At 41.8% G+C, this 14,293-nt stretch overlaps 1 protein-coding gene across 3 annotated transcripts; it reads left to right on the top strand.

Moving 5' to 3' along the window:
• Positions 1-331: 331 nt before the first annotated feature.
• On the top strand, positions 332-13,759 carry atp6v0a1a (ATPase H+ transporting V0 subunit a1a). 3 transcript variants are annotated; one of them, XM_040116198.1, is made up of 22 exons: positions 332-610; positions 1,846-2,018; positions 2,772-2,850; positions 3,124-3,221; positions 3,314-3,442; positions 4,278-4,360; positions 4,718-4,844; positions 4,951-5,033; positions 5,118-5,211; positions 7,014-7,226; positions 7,753-7,903; positions 8,174-8,313; positions 8,536-8,702; positions 8,811-8,901; positions 9,105-9,223; positions 9,329-9,545; positions 9,655-9,762; positions 9,894-10,001; positions 10,550-10,567; positions 11,120-11,237; positions 11,405-11,576; positions 12,627-13,759. In XM_040116198.1, exons 2-22 carry the CDS (start codon positions 1,902-1,904, stop codon positions 12,718-12,720), a joined length of 2,526 nt encoding a protein of 841 aa, XP_039972132.1. In that variant the 5' UTR covers positions 332-610; positions 1,846-1,901; the 3' UTR covers positions 12,721-13,759. The 3 variants fall into 3 exon arrangements, with proteins under 3 accessions (XP_039972132.1, XP_039972123.1, XP_039972140.1); XM_040116189.1 differs by having other exon boundaries at positions 10,523-10,567; XM_040116206.1 differs by lacking the exon at positions 10,550-10,567.
• Positions 13,760-14,293: the final 534 nt, after the last annotated feature.

Genomic DNA, 14,293 nt, shown 5'->3' with positions numbered 1-14,293 from the left:
ATATGTGAACATAATGTGTTTTTCTGGTTGAGGTTTTTTTTATTTTATTTATTCGCATATTTGCACATTTTGTCATTTTTCATATCATCCTGTCACATCCCTGGAACGACATCAGTATTACTGTGGTCACTAAAGAGTCTCCTGTATATTGATTAGCTGGTTTTCTTAACGGGTTGACTGGTTAAGAAAAACAGCTCTTTAATACTATAACAACCACAGGGTTGTGCTTACGCATTGCTTCCACTCGGGGGCGCTGAACATTCGTGACTACTGATGACGAGCAACCGCGGCGGCGTCAAGGCGAACATAATGAGCACACCACCGCTTCCGGTGAAGACGTTCAAAATAAAAAAACCTATTCGCTAGGCAGGGGTGCAGGCTAGCGCTGCGAATACACAGCGCCGCTCGCAGCTAAACAGGCTCGCTGGCGTTCATGTGATTTTGGCCTGTTGGAGGGAGGCATCGACACATCTTGCCGCAACACTTCCTCTTTGAAAGGTCTACCCCTGAGTTGCGTTGCCTGCTTCAAAGCACGAACCAGTCCACAACAAACAGCGAAGAGGAAACCTAGACAGAAAGCTAAAGGAGAGACGGGATCTCCTGCTAATAAGTAAGCACACTGAGTTAAAAACTATTGCTTAATTACAGTTATATTAAGATCACTGAGACTAGAAATGATTTAAACTACTCTAGCGTTAATGTTTTAACTGTTGGCTATGTTAAAATATTGAACAGGTGCGCTAACTTAGCATTAGCTATCTTGTTAGCCCCCCCCCCCACTCATTAAACTGCAAAGTGAGCTACTAACTGTCACCTAAGTTAGCTAACTAACATTTTGATACCAAGAAAAGTTCAGATTAACATTACTACGGTTAATATCCTGTTGTATTACGTTGTCTTGTTCTTAATATTAAAGTTTAACTGGCTAACGCTTGCTAATCTGACTAGCACCCGTTGCCTAATAATTGTTCCGCTAAAGTTAAATGCTAAAGTTAACGTCTGCTAATTAGTTATGACTGTCTGGATTTGCTGCGTTATTTTCATTGTGCGAGGTTAACAGTTTTGGTGGATCTATGTCCAAGTACCAATAGCAGTGCCATCCTGGTTTATTAGTGGCTGTTACCTCTCTTAACATCTCCAGCTTTGACAGGTGAAGCTGCTGTCGTCGGGGGAACTGAGCTAGTTACACTAGCAGTCTAATGTGTTAGCTTAGCGATGAACTAAATACAAAGTGTTTGAACTCTGTAGTTTTGTCAGATTTCATGGTGCAATTATGCAAACCTGTTTTCGAGCGTTAAGTCGGTAAATGTGCGTTGATGTATTGGGGCTTATTAGAGCTACAGGTCACATGCTACCTTGTAATCCACAGATAAGCCCTGTGTGGTCGTTTTACAGTAGGACGTTATGCTGTTTGGCTGCAGGATATTCTGAGAAAATCTTCACCTTTTTAGTTTTAGCTAAACGACAGACACAAGAACTGCATTCTAGCTAATTAGGCCATTAACTTGTGCCCTACTCCCACGGTAAAAATCCAGTCCACTCAAAATTCTACCAGTTATATTGCAATGTTACAGATCAAACTCTTTTCAGCATAACTACATTCCTGCACTGATCATGGGATCAGCATGGGGCAAGCTAGTATATTTTTTTCGTTTTCCCTTGTTATCACATGCCAGCTTCTCACACTTGTGCTAAACTAACATGGAACTGATAAAGGCTCCCTTATTAGTGATTTTGACACTAGCATGCTATGCAGAGAAAAGTGTTGAATGTAGAACTTAAACTGAAAATCGAGTTTGGTCATATTGTATTTGAATGTCACTAATGGACAATATCATTGTTCAGTTTCCAGAGGTTGTGCTTGATTTTAAGAGTGCAAGGTGCTCGGATTCTTCAGCAACATGGGGGAACTCTTCAGAAGTGAGGAGATGACGCTGGCCCAGCTCTTCCTCCAGTCAGAAGCTGCCTACTGTTGTGTCAGTGAACTGGGAGAGATTGGGATGGTGCAGTTTCGTGATGTAAGTCCACCTCTATCCCAACCTGTTGGGCACTGAATCATGATTCCTCTCTTATTTACTGCAGATTCTGCTTTTGTTTGCCATTTTCTACCAACTAAGACATGCTTTCCAAAGGTGGTGCCCACAGTGTAAAGGCTCAGGTAATAAAAACAAAACAAAAAACAAAATGTTAATTAGTGATCACTGCCATCTATCCTGGTGATTCAGAACGACCACATCAGTAACACTGTTGAGAAAGTGCATGCCTTCTGCATCATGTTTATCATGTGCTCACAGCTGACTCCTCATTCCACGCATGAAAAAGCCCATTCCTGACAAGCCCTGAGGGAAGCTATGTGCTAGAGTAAGCTGAGCTTTGGATGGGCTATAACAGAGTAGTAGTAGTCTGTGCATCAACATTGGTATCTTATTCATTTGATTAAATTATACTCTGACATCCTCCACTTGTTTAAAAAATTTATAATATTTTCTAATGATAATGAGGAACTTATGTTTTTTTTTTACCCTTCTGAAAACAGTTTATGGTTCACATCATTTAATTATAGGTTTTGGAGCACTTTAGGTTGCTGATATAAGTGTGTATACTTGGTTTGGCACCCATTCTGATTGTACAAATATTACTGATGCACGATTTTTATCTTAGTCATGTCTTGGCAAACATGAGAGTCCATATTGTTTCGCTTGAACCTCTATTATGGTCTTTTACCTTTTTTTTTTTTTTTTTGTTTTTTTGTTGTTGTTTTTGTTTTGCAGCTAAATCCTGATGTGAACGTGTTCCAGCGAAAGTTTGTCAATGAAGTACGACGATGTGAAGAGATGGATCGCAAACTGAGTGAGTGAGCTTAAACGTACCTTGCCAGAGTTGCCCCTGCCTTTAAAGGAGCCCGGGGTGGAAAATAACAATGCGGCAACCCATGTTTCCTAACCCAAAACAATCCTTGTTTATTTAGTATCCACCCTTTGAAAAAGGCTCCTACAAACAGAGGCAGGCACCTAAGCTTAGCCCCCCCTACGCTTTTAAGGAGGGGGCAGGTCTTTATCCGGCGCAAAACAATTGGATGCACACATGTAACCCTCTTTTTACCTTGTTACTTCTCGCTTGCAGGATTTGTGGAGAAAGAAATAAAGAAGGCGAACATCCCAATAGTTGACACAGGAGAAAACCCTGAAGTCCCCTTCCCAAGGGACATGATCGACCTGGAGGTGACTGCTCGCTCTCTCTCTCTTAAATAGTAACATTGAGCCCTACCATCTATTGCCTCCCTCTGCTGACTTCTCTGTGTCTCTCTCTACAGGCCACATTTGAGAAGCTTGAGAATGAGCTGAAGGAAATAAACACTAACCAAGAAGCCCTAAAGAAGAACTTCCTGGAACTGACTGAGCTCAAGCACATTCTGCGTCGCACGCAACAGTTTTTTGATGAGGTCAGCTTCATCGTCACCTTGCAAAACAGTTTATGTTAGGTCTTTTATTTAACTAAAATTGTGGTATCCTGGAAAAGGACTGAGACTTTTATTTTTGTAGTTGTTTATATTTATGGGTAAAACCATTAGCAGCCTTAACTCAGTCGTTTTAGCTCTACATTGGTTAATACAGATTCTGCTGATAAAGATGTCTGCACTGGTCACCTACCCAAACATGCAAACACACACACACACACACACACACACACACACACACACACACACACACACACACACACACAAAAACATAAAGGAACACTTATTGGCGCTTGATTTGTCAGTGTCTGCACTGTTAATAGTTAATCAAACGACCATCCAACGTCCATTTATATCATCTATTCACATTACTGTATTATGCTGTAAATCCCACTGCTATGTAGTACTTTGCTTAGGTTTAGTTCTGTGTACACTGGTCATTTTCCAGTGCAAAATCCTTGTCCTTCCACCTTTGCCCAGCATCAATTCCACTTCATTGCCTTCACAAGCAAACCTGCATTGACTTACAGTGTTAAGTGATCTTTTACGAGTTGTTATGAACTTTGATTGAGGTGAATCATTTAGCCAAACACACAGCTGTTCAGCCATTAACTGGTGAAGGTCGCTGTCTATGCTTGGAACAAACTGTGGCCCTGGGTCTTTATCTTCCTTCTGTCCAAATCTCATAACATTCACGTAAATAAAATGTCTGAGAAGTTTTGTAACCACTGTTCACAAGTACGTGTGTCCGTGTAATGCTGTGGCAGTACTGATGATTTTGCCATTGTAACTGATGATTTGTTAACTGACTCTCATCCAGATGGAGGACCCCAGCTTACTGGAGGATTCATCCACCCCCCTGGATCCCAATGAGGTTAGCAGAGGGGCTCCTCTCAGACTGGGGTGAGTCAGTTTTAGTGGTCTTTCCTAATAAAAAGGATTAAGCTCTTCATGGAGACTTCCATTCTGTGCACTTTGGCCATCTGTGAACAAAATAAAATAGATATGTAATAATATTAATAAATATTTATCAGTGTCAAATCTTTAAAGTGCAGTAACTGTTTTGCTGTCGAGGCTGGGAAATTGGTGACACTGCAGTGAGTGTTTGAGAATCGTTACTTTTAGCTTCTACATTGTATACAAAGCGCCTACATTCTTTTTCATTTTTTTCTATATTTTAAGGGCATTTCGTGGAAGTCCTATCCATACCAGCCTAGGTAACTAGTAAAAACAGTGACAGAACATGTCAATTTATTATAGATTTGTAGCTGGAGTCATTGGCAGAGAACGTATCCCCACATTTGAGAGGATGCTGTGGAGAGTTTGCAGAGGAAATGTGTTTCTGAGGCAGGCAGACATTGAAGATCCTCTGGAGGACCCCACCACGGTCAGAACTGTTAATAAACAAAATGTTTCGTAGTCTCTAAGTGTGGTCGGATGTAATCCTTGCTTCAGTGTTCTACCAAAGTCCTAACTGTGTGACGTTTCCACAGGGCGACCAGGTCCACAAGTCTGTCTTCATCATCTTCTTCCAGGGAGACCAGCTGAAGAATAGAGTCAAGAAGATCTGTGAGGGGTAAGTGAATCGGCAACATCTGTACAATTTATCAAGTGTTTTTGGCCAGCAGATCCTTACCTGTATTTCATCATCTGTCCTCAGGTTCAGAGCAACCTTGTACCCGTGTCCAGAAACACCCCAGGAGAGGAAAGAGATGCTAGCAGGAGTGAATGCTCGCATTGAAGACCTGCAAATGGTAAGTACACTGACAGGGAAAACACCCAAGTACTGTTGACTCACACCAATTTGCACAAAAACATACTTGAAATGGTTGCTTCTCTCTTTTGCTTCCCCTGAGTCAGCAAGATTTTCTTCATTGGAAAGTGTGAGTAGAGGAAATTTCATGAAGACAGGAACACATCTGCTACTCGCATTTCGCGCCCAGCCCAGCGTCTAAGCCAGATATGCGTCTTGTAAGCAGTAAATTAATTTAATTTAGGTCGCACAAATGAAATCTTATAGAAAATTTTACATTATAAGATTTGTGGGCCTCTAAATTGGCCGTTTTTAAAACATCAGGAAGACCTCTCTTCAGTCACCCTCTTGACAGACACAGTGCACTGTAAATTTGCCAGTAGTGCGTTGATAAATCTCCTCCTTTCTCAGTTTTTCCCTAGTTGAATGGCTTTGGAAATCACCACATCTTCCAACACGCAGACATACAAGACCACCCCCAATAGATACTGGCTTCCACTCATTTGAGCTGCAGTCCTCTCTTGTTAACACTGATTTCTGCCACCCTGCTCTTTTAGTTAGGGAAGTAATGGCTCGGTAAACTTTTGCAGCTGCTGATCAAAATGTCAACTGTCTAGCTCCAACCCACGCAGGATACAGAGTGTAGTTTAATTGCAGTTGGATATTTAGACCAAGAAATGTCCTCCAACAGGAGGGATCTTGGCACAGAAACTACACTGTTGTAATTGCCTGCAGTGTTGAATTCCTCCCTTGTGACTTGTTATCTAGTGCAAGGTAGAGTACTCCAAGTGTTTCCCTCCTCCCTTTAGCTTTGCAAACAAGAACCTTCTTGTATCTTTGTCATGTAACGAACGCGCGCAACATGAGTATTTTACGTCATGTCACACAGACTCGCATATCAGAGAGATCGCAATTTGTTGTACTCCCTGCAGCCTGGGCTATAGTCCCACACATGCTACTTCACTCAGTCAGCCAGTTGGGTCAGTTTTGGTCAAGTGTGATATACTCAAATATTGTAAGATAACTGACCGTAGCAGCCACAGTAACAGCTTGTGTGAGAACGATACTTGATATTTAGCATGCCGCCTGTATGAAAAATCGATTGATGCCCTCTCACGGCTCTGTATCGCTGGGGAATGTGTATCTTAGTGTTTGTGGATGCAGTGTTATGCTTGTCGCTACGTGGGCATGAGAGCAGAACGACAGAATGGCACGCAGGATGAAGAATGTCAAGCCTTTTTGGCCAGCAATCAGCTATGTGTGTGCCATTAAACCTCTCGACAGCAGGCGAGACTGTGCCTGTATGCAGACAGCGCAGAGTTTAAATATCCTGCCATTTGCTGATCATGGGACTCGGCTTAAAATGTGACTCATACAGCGCCATACCTGGGAACATCCTATATCTCTTATGGGCAAACCTAAAGGATTAGTCGGCCTGCTCCTCTTTAACATATGAGTTACTGCTCACTAATCAGGCCAGTAAATGTAAACCCTTTCTAGTTTTAGTTTTTTTTTGTTATCATAGCCCTTTCTGGTTATAATCCACACAGCTGTGACTTTATTTAGATAGATTTATAGACGGTAAATGTCATTGAACATTTGTAATTATTAATAATAACTCAATCTCTTTTTCAAGAGTGTCCTAGCCAAGATAGGCAGCAATAACATGAGTTAAAGACGAAACCACATAAGACAGATCACAAAATAGGCCAAAAAATCAAAGCATGAATGTCGCTTATAGTACAAGCATGTAAAAGATTTTTTTCTGACCACGACCACCTCTACTCTCGTCTGTCTCCAAAGGTGCTGAACCAGACAGAGGATCACAGGCAGAGGGTCTTGCAGGCTGCAGCCAAGACAGTCAGAGTGTGGTTCATCAAGGTGAGGAAGATGAAGGCCATCTACCACACCCTCAACCTCTGCAACATTGATGTCACTCAGAAGTGTCTAATCGCTGAGGTGTGGTGTCCCGTCTCTGACCTGGATTCCATCCAGTTCGCCCTCCGCAGGGGGACGGTGAGTACCTGAGCAGTACGCGTGTTATGTTTAGTAGAAACTATCCACTAGACTGGCGGACTGGTTTGTGTTTACCTGGTCATATGTTGAAAGTAGCAGAATTAGATTGAAACCAACAGGTCTCAACTAAATCAGTGCAAATTCTTTACTCAAATATCAGTATACTCACTACAGATTAAGGTATATTTATTTAACTGCGTCCACAACAACTGGAGGAGATTAAAAGTCAAGGCTGTTCAAAAGCTCTCACTGCAGTGATCAAAGCCAAATGCTGAATTGAGTGTTGGTTGCAAACCTGTAACGTTCCCTACCAGGCAGTTGCATCGTCATCTTCTTCCCCCTTTTTACAAAGCTGTCCTGGCAGGCTGTGTGACCTCAGCTAAGATAATCTTTTAGTGTATTAAAATCCGATTTTAAAGTAGGAAGTGGTGTCAATTCAGAAATATTCCAGTAATCCATGTCTGCGGAAATAAAGCTAATGTCTGACATAATCATGTCTAGCATGACGTTGTTTCCTGCACTTTAGGAGAAGAGTGGCTCCACTGTGCCTTCCATCCTCAACAGGATGCAGACCAAGCAGACCCCACCCACCTATAACAAGACAAACAAGTTCACCTCAGGCTTTCAAAACATTGTGGATGCCTATGGTATCGGCAGCTACCGTGAGATTAATCCTGGTAAGCATGTCCCACACCTTTCCCTGTTCATTGCAAAATCTCTGTCTGTCTCTACCTAGATCATCCGTGTTATCCTTTACCTTCTAAGGCAGTTGAACCTCTTGTTAAGAAAAAAGTCTGTTTACCCAGCTGGCGAATCAGCTGCTGCCTCACCCATTATTTCCTTGTCGGGGCAAGGTGATAATGTGTTTCATGATATGCATCGCTCATTTGTTTCCCTTGTCACACAACCTTCTTTTCACGTGAGCCTCCCTGCCTTCTTGTCTCCAGCGCCATACACCATTATCACCTTCCCTTTCCTATTTGCGGTCATGTTTGGTGACATGGGCCACGGGGTGCTCATGACCTGTGCTGCCCTTTACCTTGTGTTGAGAGAGAGCAGGCTGATTGCCCAGAAGAACGAAAATGAGGTACGGATCCCATCACTGCCGTTGCCATCTCATCAGTCCTACACCATCCTTACTAGTGATAAACCAGCCCCTGAGCTGTCAAGGACCTAGTGCTTCTGTGGATTTATGCTCATAATTGCAGCGATGGAGCCTTTTAGAAACCCTTTTGCTTTCAATTTATCCTGCTTAGAGATCTATGTTCAGTTTTTTGAGATTTAAATTAATTAAGTTTTTTTGGGGCAGATGTTCAGCATGGTGTTTGCGGGGCGCTACATAATCCTGCTGATGGGAATCTTCTCAATCTACACGGGCATCATTTATAACGACTGCTTCTCCAAGTCCCTCAACGTTTTTGGCTCTGGCTGGAGTGTCAGGCCTATGTTTGACACTCGAGTGGGAGGCAACTGGACGTAAGTGTCACTGGTAATGACTGACTGGAGCTTTAACCCAATGATTGGGCTGCTGTGGGTGTGCAGTAATTCAAGTCAGAAAATTGATTTGTGTTGTCATCTGTTCAGGTTTGAAACGCTTGATGGCAATCGAGTTTTGCAGTTGGACCCAACAATAGATGGAGTGTTTAAAGGGCCCTACCCCATTGGCATCGATCCGGTGAATATTTTTCTTTATGATCTGTATTCAGATAATTCTAAGTACAAACTATCAGAGTTGTTGCTCGTTAAAAGACAAGACGTTGCAAGTTATGATATATTAGTTAAACATCCATTAAGGTTTGTTGCCTAAGTGGAACAATTAATGGCAGTGCTAACATATAAACTTGCTATTTTATGTAACTTGATCATATTGCCTCCCAGATATGGAACATTGCCACCAACAAGCTAACATTCCTGAACTCCTTCAAGATGAAGATGTCTGTTATCCTGGGAGTCATCCACATGCTGTTTGGAGTCACACTCAGTCTCTTCAACCACCTGTGAGATTTTCATCCCCATCTATACTTTCTGGCTGTTTTTCGTTGCCCTTCAAATTTGCGCGTAATTGCTGTGGTGACACGTTGGCTGCGTGTGGTTCTCTGCAGGTATTTCCAGAAGCCACTGAATATCTACCTGGGATTTATTCCAGAGATTGTCTTCATGTCCACTTTGTTTGGCTACCTAGTCATTCTGATATTCTATAAGTGGGTCGCATACGATGCACGCACCTCCAGGGATGCTCCCAGTCTCCTCATTGCTTTTATTAACATGTTCCTGTTCAACTACAACGACCCCAGTAACAAACCTCTCTACAGAGGACAGGTCAGATACATTTGTTAGTGACATCCATCCATCCTTTTCTCCCCAGATGAACCACAGAAAGATAACCGTCCTTCTTTTGTGTTTTTCTCTCTTTCCGTTGGATGTGTAGATGGGTGTACAGTCACTCTTGGTGATCGTGGCCTTGGCATGTGTTCCCTGTATGTTAGTAGTGAAAACCCTGATTCTACGGAGACAGTACTTGTGGCGGAAAAATTTGGTAAGATGAAACAGACCTCTAGCCGCTATCAGTCTATGGAATAAAGTATTTTAATACAATTATAAGCACAGTAAGTGATCATTTATACTTTTTAAATTTTTTTTTTTTTTTTAACCTATGTTGTGTCGCAGGGTACACAGAACTTTGGAGGGATCAGGGTGGGCAACGGCCCCACTGAGGATGAGGCTGAAATCATCCAGCATGACCAGCTCTCACAGAGCTGTGAGGAAGAACCTGAGGTAAAAGAGACATGTCCTCATCAGTAACACTGTCTGCCGGGTGATCGCATTTTTCTCCTGCTTGCCCGCAAAGCTGGAGTAGCAGCCAGCAGGTTACACAGGTTATAGGATCAACTCACATCCTTAAATAATTCAGTCACTCAGACACAGTTGGAAACAGTAACCGATACCACTGTGGCAATGAAAAACATCAATTATGGATTAAGGTCCGGTTCTGCAAAAAAGGTTTTATAGTTCTGTGTGTTTCTTCCATCCATCCATGTTTGTGTACAATTTTGTGAGTATAAACACTACCATGAAAAACATGAGTTACAACTTGTTTTATGCAAACCTCTTAAAAATTGAACTGGTGTAATAACTGATACAGTTTCATAATTTAATGTTGAAGAATGTTGTATTTTCTAATGTTGGGTTCCTCTTGTTTTTTTGTTTTGTTTTGAGTAACTGCTTTCTCTCATTACTTTCCTGTTTACTGGTGTCTGTCTGTCTGTCCATCTGTGTGTGCGCTGTCAATAACCAAGAGTTGCCTTTTGTCAACTGCTTTCAAGGCCTGCGAGGAGGAAGAGGTAGGACGGCAGCTAATGTTCCACCTCCACCCTGCAAACTATCCCCTCCTGTCAAAGTGCATGTCCAGCAGTTCTGTCTCCTTCTGCCCTTTGCTTTGTTGTCTACACATGCTGTCAACCATTGCCTGCTGCACTTAGCTGTGTCAGTGTCTGTGTCTGTGTCTGTGTGTGTGTGTTAGTCGGTGTGTGTGTGTGGTCAGTGTGTTCCAGGAGTCACTTGTTGAAACATGGGTTGCAGGGATTCCTCAAGCAGCGGGCGGCATTAGGCCAGTGCTTCCTTAGAGTCTGGGTCATGTGCATGAGGCATCAGCAGAGAGCAGCTGATTCTTTGGGTTCACAGGGTCATAAGACAATGGTGCCTCTTTTAATTCGGGGGGGTCTGTTGATCTACAGTGGCAAATGGCTTTCCTATCAATCACCTGAATAATCATTCACACACAATGAACCAGACACCTCTTTATGTTGACCTCAGGGCCTGTGGTAGAGATGTTGTTTTCTAGGGTTTCATGCTGACATGCTGTTACGTTTTGATGTTATGTCTCCGTCCCACAGTTTAACTTTGCGGATGTGGCAGTGCATCAAGCAATCCATACCATAGAGTACTGCCTGGGCTGTATCTCAAACACTGCTTCCTATCTGAGGCTTTGGGCCCTCAGTCTGGCTCATGCACGTAAGTCACAGCCTTTATCCTCAAAGTCTGACATCCGTAAACTAAAGCAGCAATTCACACACATTTATTAGGAGAAATGAACCCTTATCTACATCCGACTGAAATGCATGCACCCTCAAGTTCACCTCAGCAGTGCAATCTGTGTGCTTTCTTTGTCCCATGCACAGAGTTGTCAGAGGTGCTGTGGTCCATGGTGATGCACATTGGCCTTTCTACCAGCAGCCTTGGAGGCTTCCTCCTTCTGGCCATAGTCTTTTACTTCTTTGCTGTACTCACAGTTGCCATTCTCCTCATAATGGAGGGCCTGTCAGCCTTCCTGCATGCACTGCGACTGCACTGGTAAGTTGAATATTGCATTTGTTCTTGTATGTGTGTATTGCGTTTACTTTGTTTTTTTTTCCCTTGCCTTAATATTAACTTTGCTAAGCTAATAACAATGTTCACGTTTTACTGGTTAAAAAATTGGTGTCACAGTATATTAAAAATTGATCATAACAAAATATGTTACAGATGAGGACTCTGCAGCCAAATAACTGCAAGCACTGCAAACCACAGGAGCTATAGCTCCATCTGCAGGCTACAGCTTTTTTTTTTTTTTTAGCTGGAGCCACTGTAATTTTCCTTTTATACAGGAATACTGGATGACTCAGCTTTCAATGAATGAGACAATTGGACACCTGAGACAGTCAGGTGCAATTCTCAGCTCAGGGAAGCTTGTAATAAAATCATAATATTTTATTCCAGGTTATTCTTTGAAGTCTTGTGACTACTGAATGTAATCACGTGATTTCCCAGGTCTGTTTGCCAAAGTAGAGGTGTACAAAACTTTAGTTTTCAGTACTCCGAGGACATGCTTGTTGACCTCCGCAACCTTTAGGTGCTCGTCTCTCTAGAGAATATTGCTGTTGCTGAGATATCATGGAGACCTTGACCAGCAAATGTACTTGAAGATACCTCCAAGTCAAAATGTCTTGGTATCCTTTTTGATTTCATTTTTAACCATGGTACCATCTGAGCACGTTTGCTAGGAAATCTGCAGGAAGTTATGTACAGTACAGACAGACTATGGAGGTATTTGTGGATCCTCCGTTAAAAGGTCATCCAGCCATCTCTTAGCATTGGCCTTTTAAAAATAGAGCCTGATCATTTTCCAGAAGGGAAGAGGTCTTAGGTAACTGGCCCTAGGACCGGGTCCAGGAGCAGAGATGTAGACATCAGCGGGTGCAGGTGGGTGCAGACCGTGGAATGAAGAACAGGGGTCATCAGCCACGACTGCTCTGCTCAGCATTACCAAACCTGACAGTCATCATCGCCATGTGCCCGACTGTGTTATTGTGTAAGACGCTTCCCGGTCGCTGTTTTTTGATTGGGTCTTCGTTTTCTTTGCAGGGTGGAATTCCAAAACAAGTTTTACTCCGGCCAGGGCTTCAAGTTCCTCCCCTTCACCTTCGAAAGCATCTTGGATGGGAGACTTGAAGACTGAGATCTGACATCTCTTCTTCTTCTTCTTCTTCTTCTATTAATGTCACTCATGGTGTTGAATAGTGACTTTTGAGTGGGGCAGTTTCCGATATCCTGGGTGTTACCACGACTTCACGAGTGGCCCAAGATTATCTGTCAGGCTGCCATTTGTTTCGAACTTCTCATCGTTTTCAGAATCAGTATCTAAATCTGGAACATCTACTCAGAAATTACTGTTCATTCATCCATTCCAGAGAAAAATAGAGTTAACTATAATCTGTTATGTGTCTTGTCTCGGTGAAGTCATTTTGTTTTACCTGTGTTTTATTTAGTTTAATATTATTTATGCAAAATTCTTCATAAAACCTGCATTTTTCCTATGTGGGAGTGTTGCAATACCGATCGTTATAAACAAATCTAAATGTAAATTTCTTGACCGATGATGCTGATAAATGCTTATTCAGAGTAATGCGATAGAAGTCTTTTCCACATTGTTGTATCCAGATTGCCGATTTCTCTTCGTATTGGCATTATTCTTCAGCAACATCAGCTCATCTGTTTATTTCAGAACCACACGCCCACGTTGCGTACGCAGACATCTCTATTACACTGCACACTGACCTCTCACATAGAGCTATAAAGGTCTAAAGGGAATACAGTTTAACCTACATCAGGATGTCAGTCAGCTCTTTGGAAATGAAGATGAACTGACTGTTTGATCTTGCGTTGTGCTCTAACATTTCTATAGATGCCCCCTGTGTTGAGTGCTCTGTTCTGTCAATCTACATGGAGAGAATGAAGGGGAATCCGTAGGTGGATAGTAGGTGGATGTTCTGTAACAAACATGCTAAAATGTTTTGACATTGTCAATATTGCTGAGTTTTTGTTCCTTATGCTGATTCACTTTATATGTTTAAAGTTTAAACTGTTTTCCTCACACTTAGAAGGGAAGAACATCATACAGCAGACATGTTCAAATAGAATTAATTCCTCGGAAATGGATGAGCACCCACATTAATTGTGCAGCTCTTTTGTCAATAAAGTGGAAAGAGCTGGTTTAAGTTGTGGTTTTGTCTATTTTTTTTCTCTGATGTACTTTCTGCAACAGTGGTGGAAAAAGCCAAAGTCTTTACTTCAGTAAAAGTAGTAATACCATACTATAAAAAAATAAGCAAAATGTCTTAAAGTGTCAATAGTAGAAGTATATATAGCTATTGGCCTCTTTGATAGTGTTATTTAATATATATTTTATATATAATTGAGTCCTTCTGTTACTGTCACTAAAGATGTTTTTCTTTCTTTTGTATTTAAATCAACTCTTGTTTAAAAATATAAGAGTCTGTAGCTTGAAACAGGAAAGAATAAAGCTCATTGCAGCATAAGAATTATGAAAAACGTACCTTGATTTTAGAAATTACTTGAAACAAATCAATTTGCATCCCATATACATACACTGGTATTCATTTGTAGCTAAAAGTCATTATATTACGCACATAAATAAAATAAAAAACGCCCCAAAATTAAAGAAAAATTACCACAGTCAGATCAACTCCTCGCCAACATGGCACAACAAAATACTGCAGGTGTTAGTGAGA

This window comes from Xiphias gladius, chromosome 3 (genome assembly GCF_016859285.1).
Source record: "Xiphias gladius isolate SHS-SW01 ecotype Sanya breed wild chromosome 3, ASM1685928v1, whole genome shotgun sequence".
Taxonomy (NCBI): domain Eukaryota; kingdom Metazoa; phylum Chordata; class Actinopteri; order Istiophoriformes; family Xiphiidae; genus Xiphias; species Xiphias gladius.
Note: the sequence above shows the minus strand (reverse complement) of the source record. Positions and strands in the feature narration are given on the sequence as shown.

Excerpts from the sequence above, each read along its gene's own strand:
- atp6v0a1a (XM_040116189.1), top strand. The coding sequence starts at position 1,902 with ATGGGGGAACTCTTCAGAAGTGAGGAGATGACGCTGGCCCAGCTCTTC. Across the intron at positions 7,904-8,173 it reads CTACCGTGAGATTAATCCTG|CGCCATACACCATTATCACC; the intron begins GTAAGCATGTCC and ends TCTTGTCTCCAG. Across the intron at positions 11,577-12,626 it reads CATGCACTGCGACTGCACTG|GGTGGAATTCCAAAACAAGT; the intron begins GTAAGTTGAATA and ends TTTTCTTTGCAG.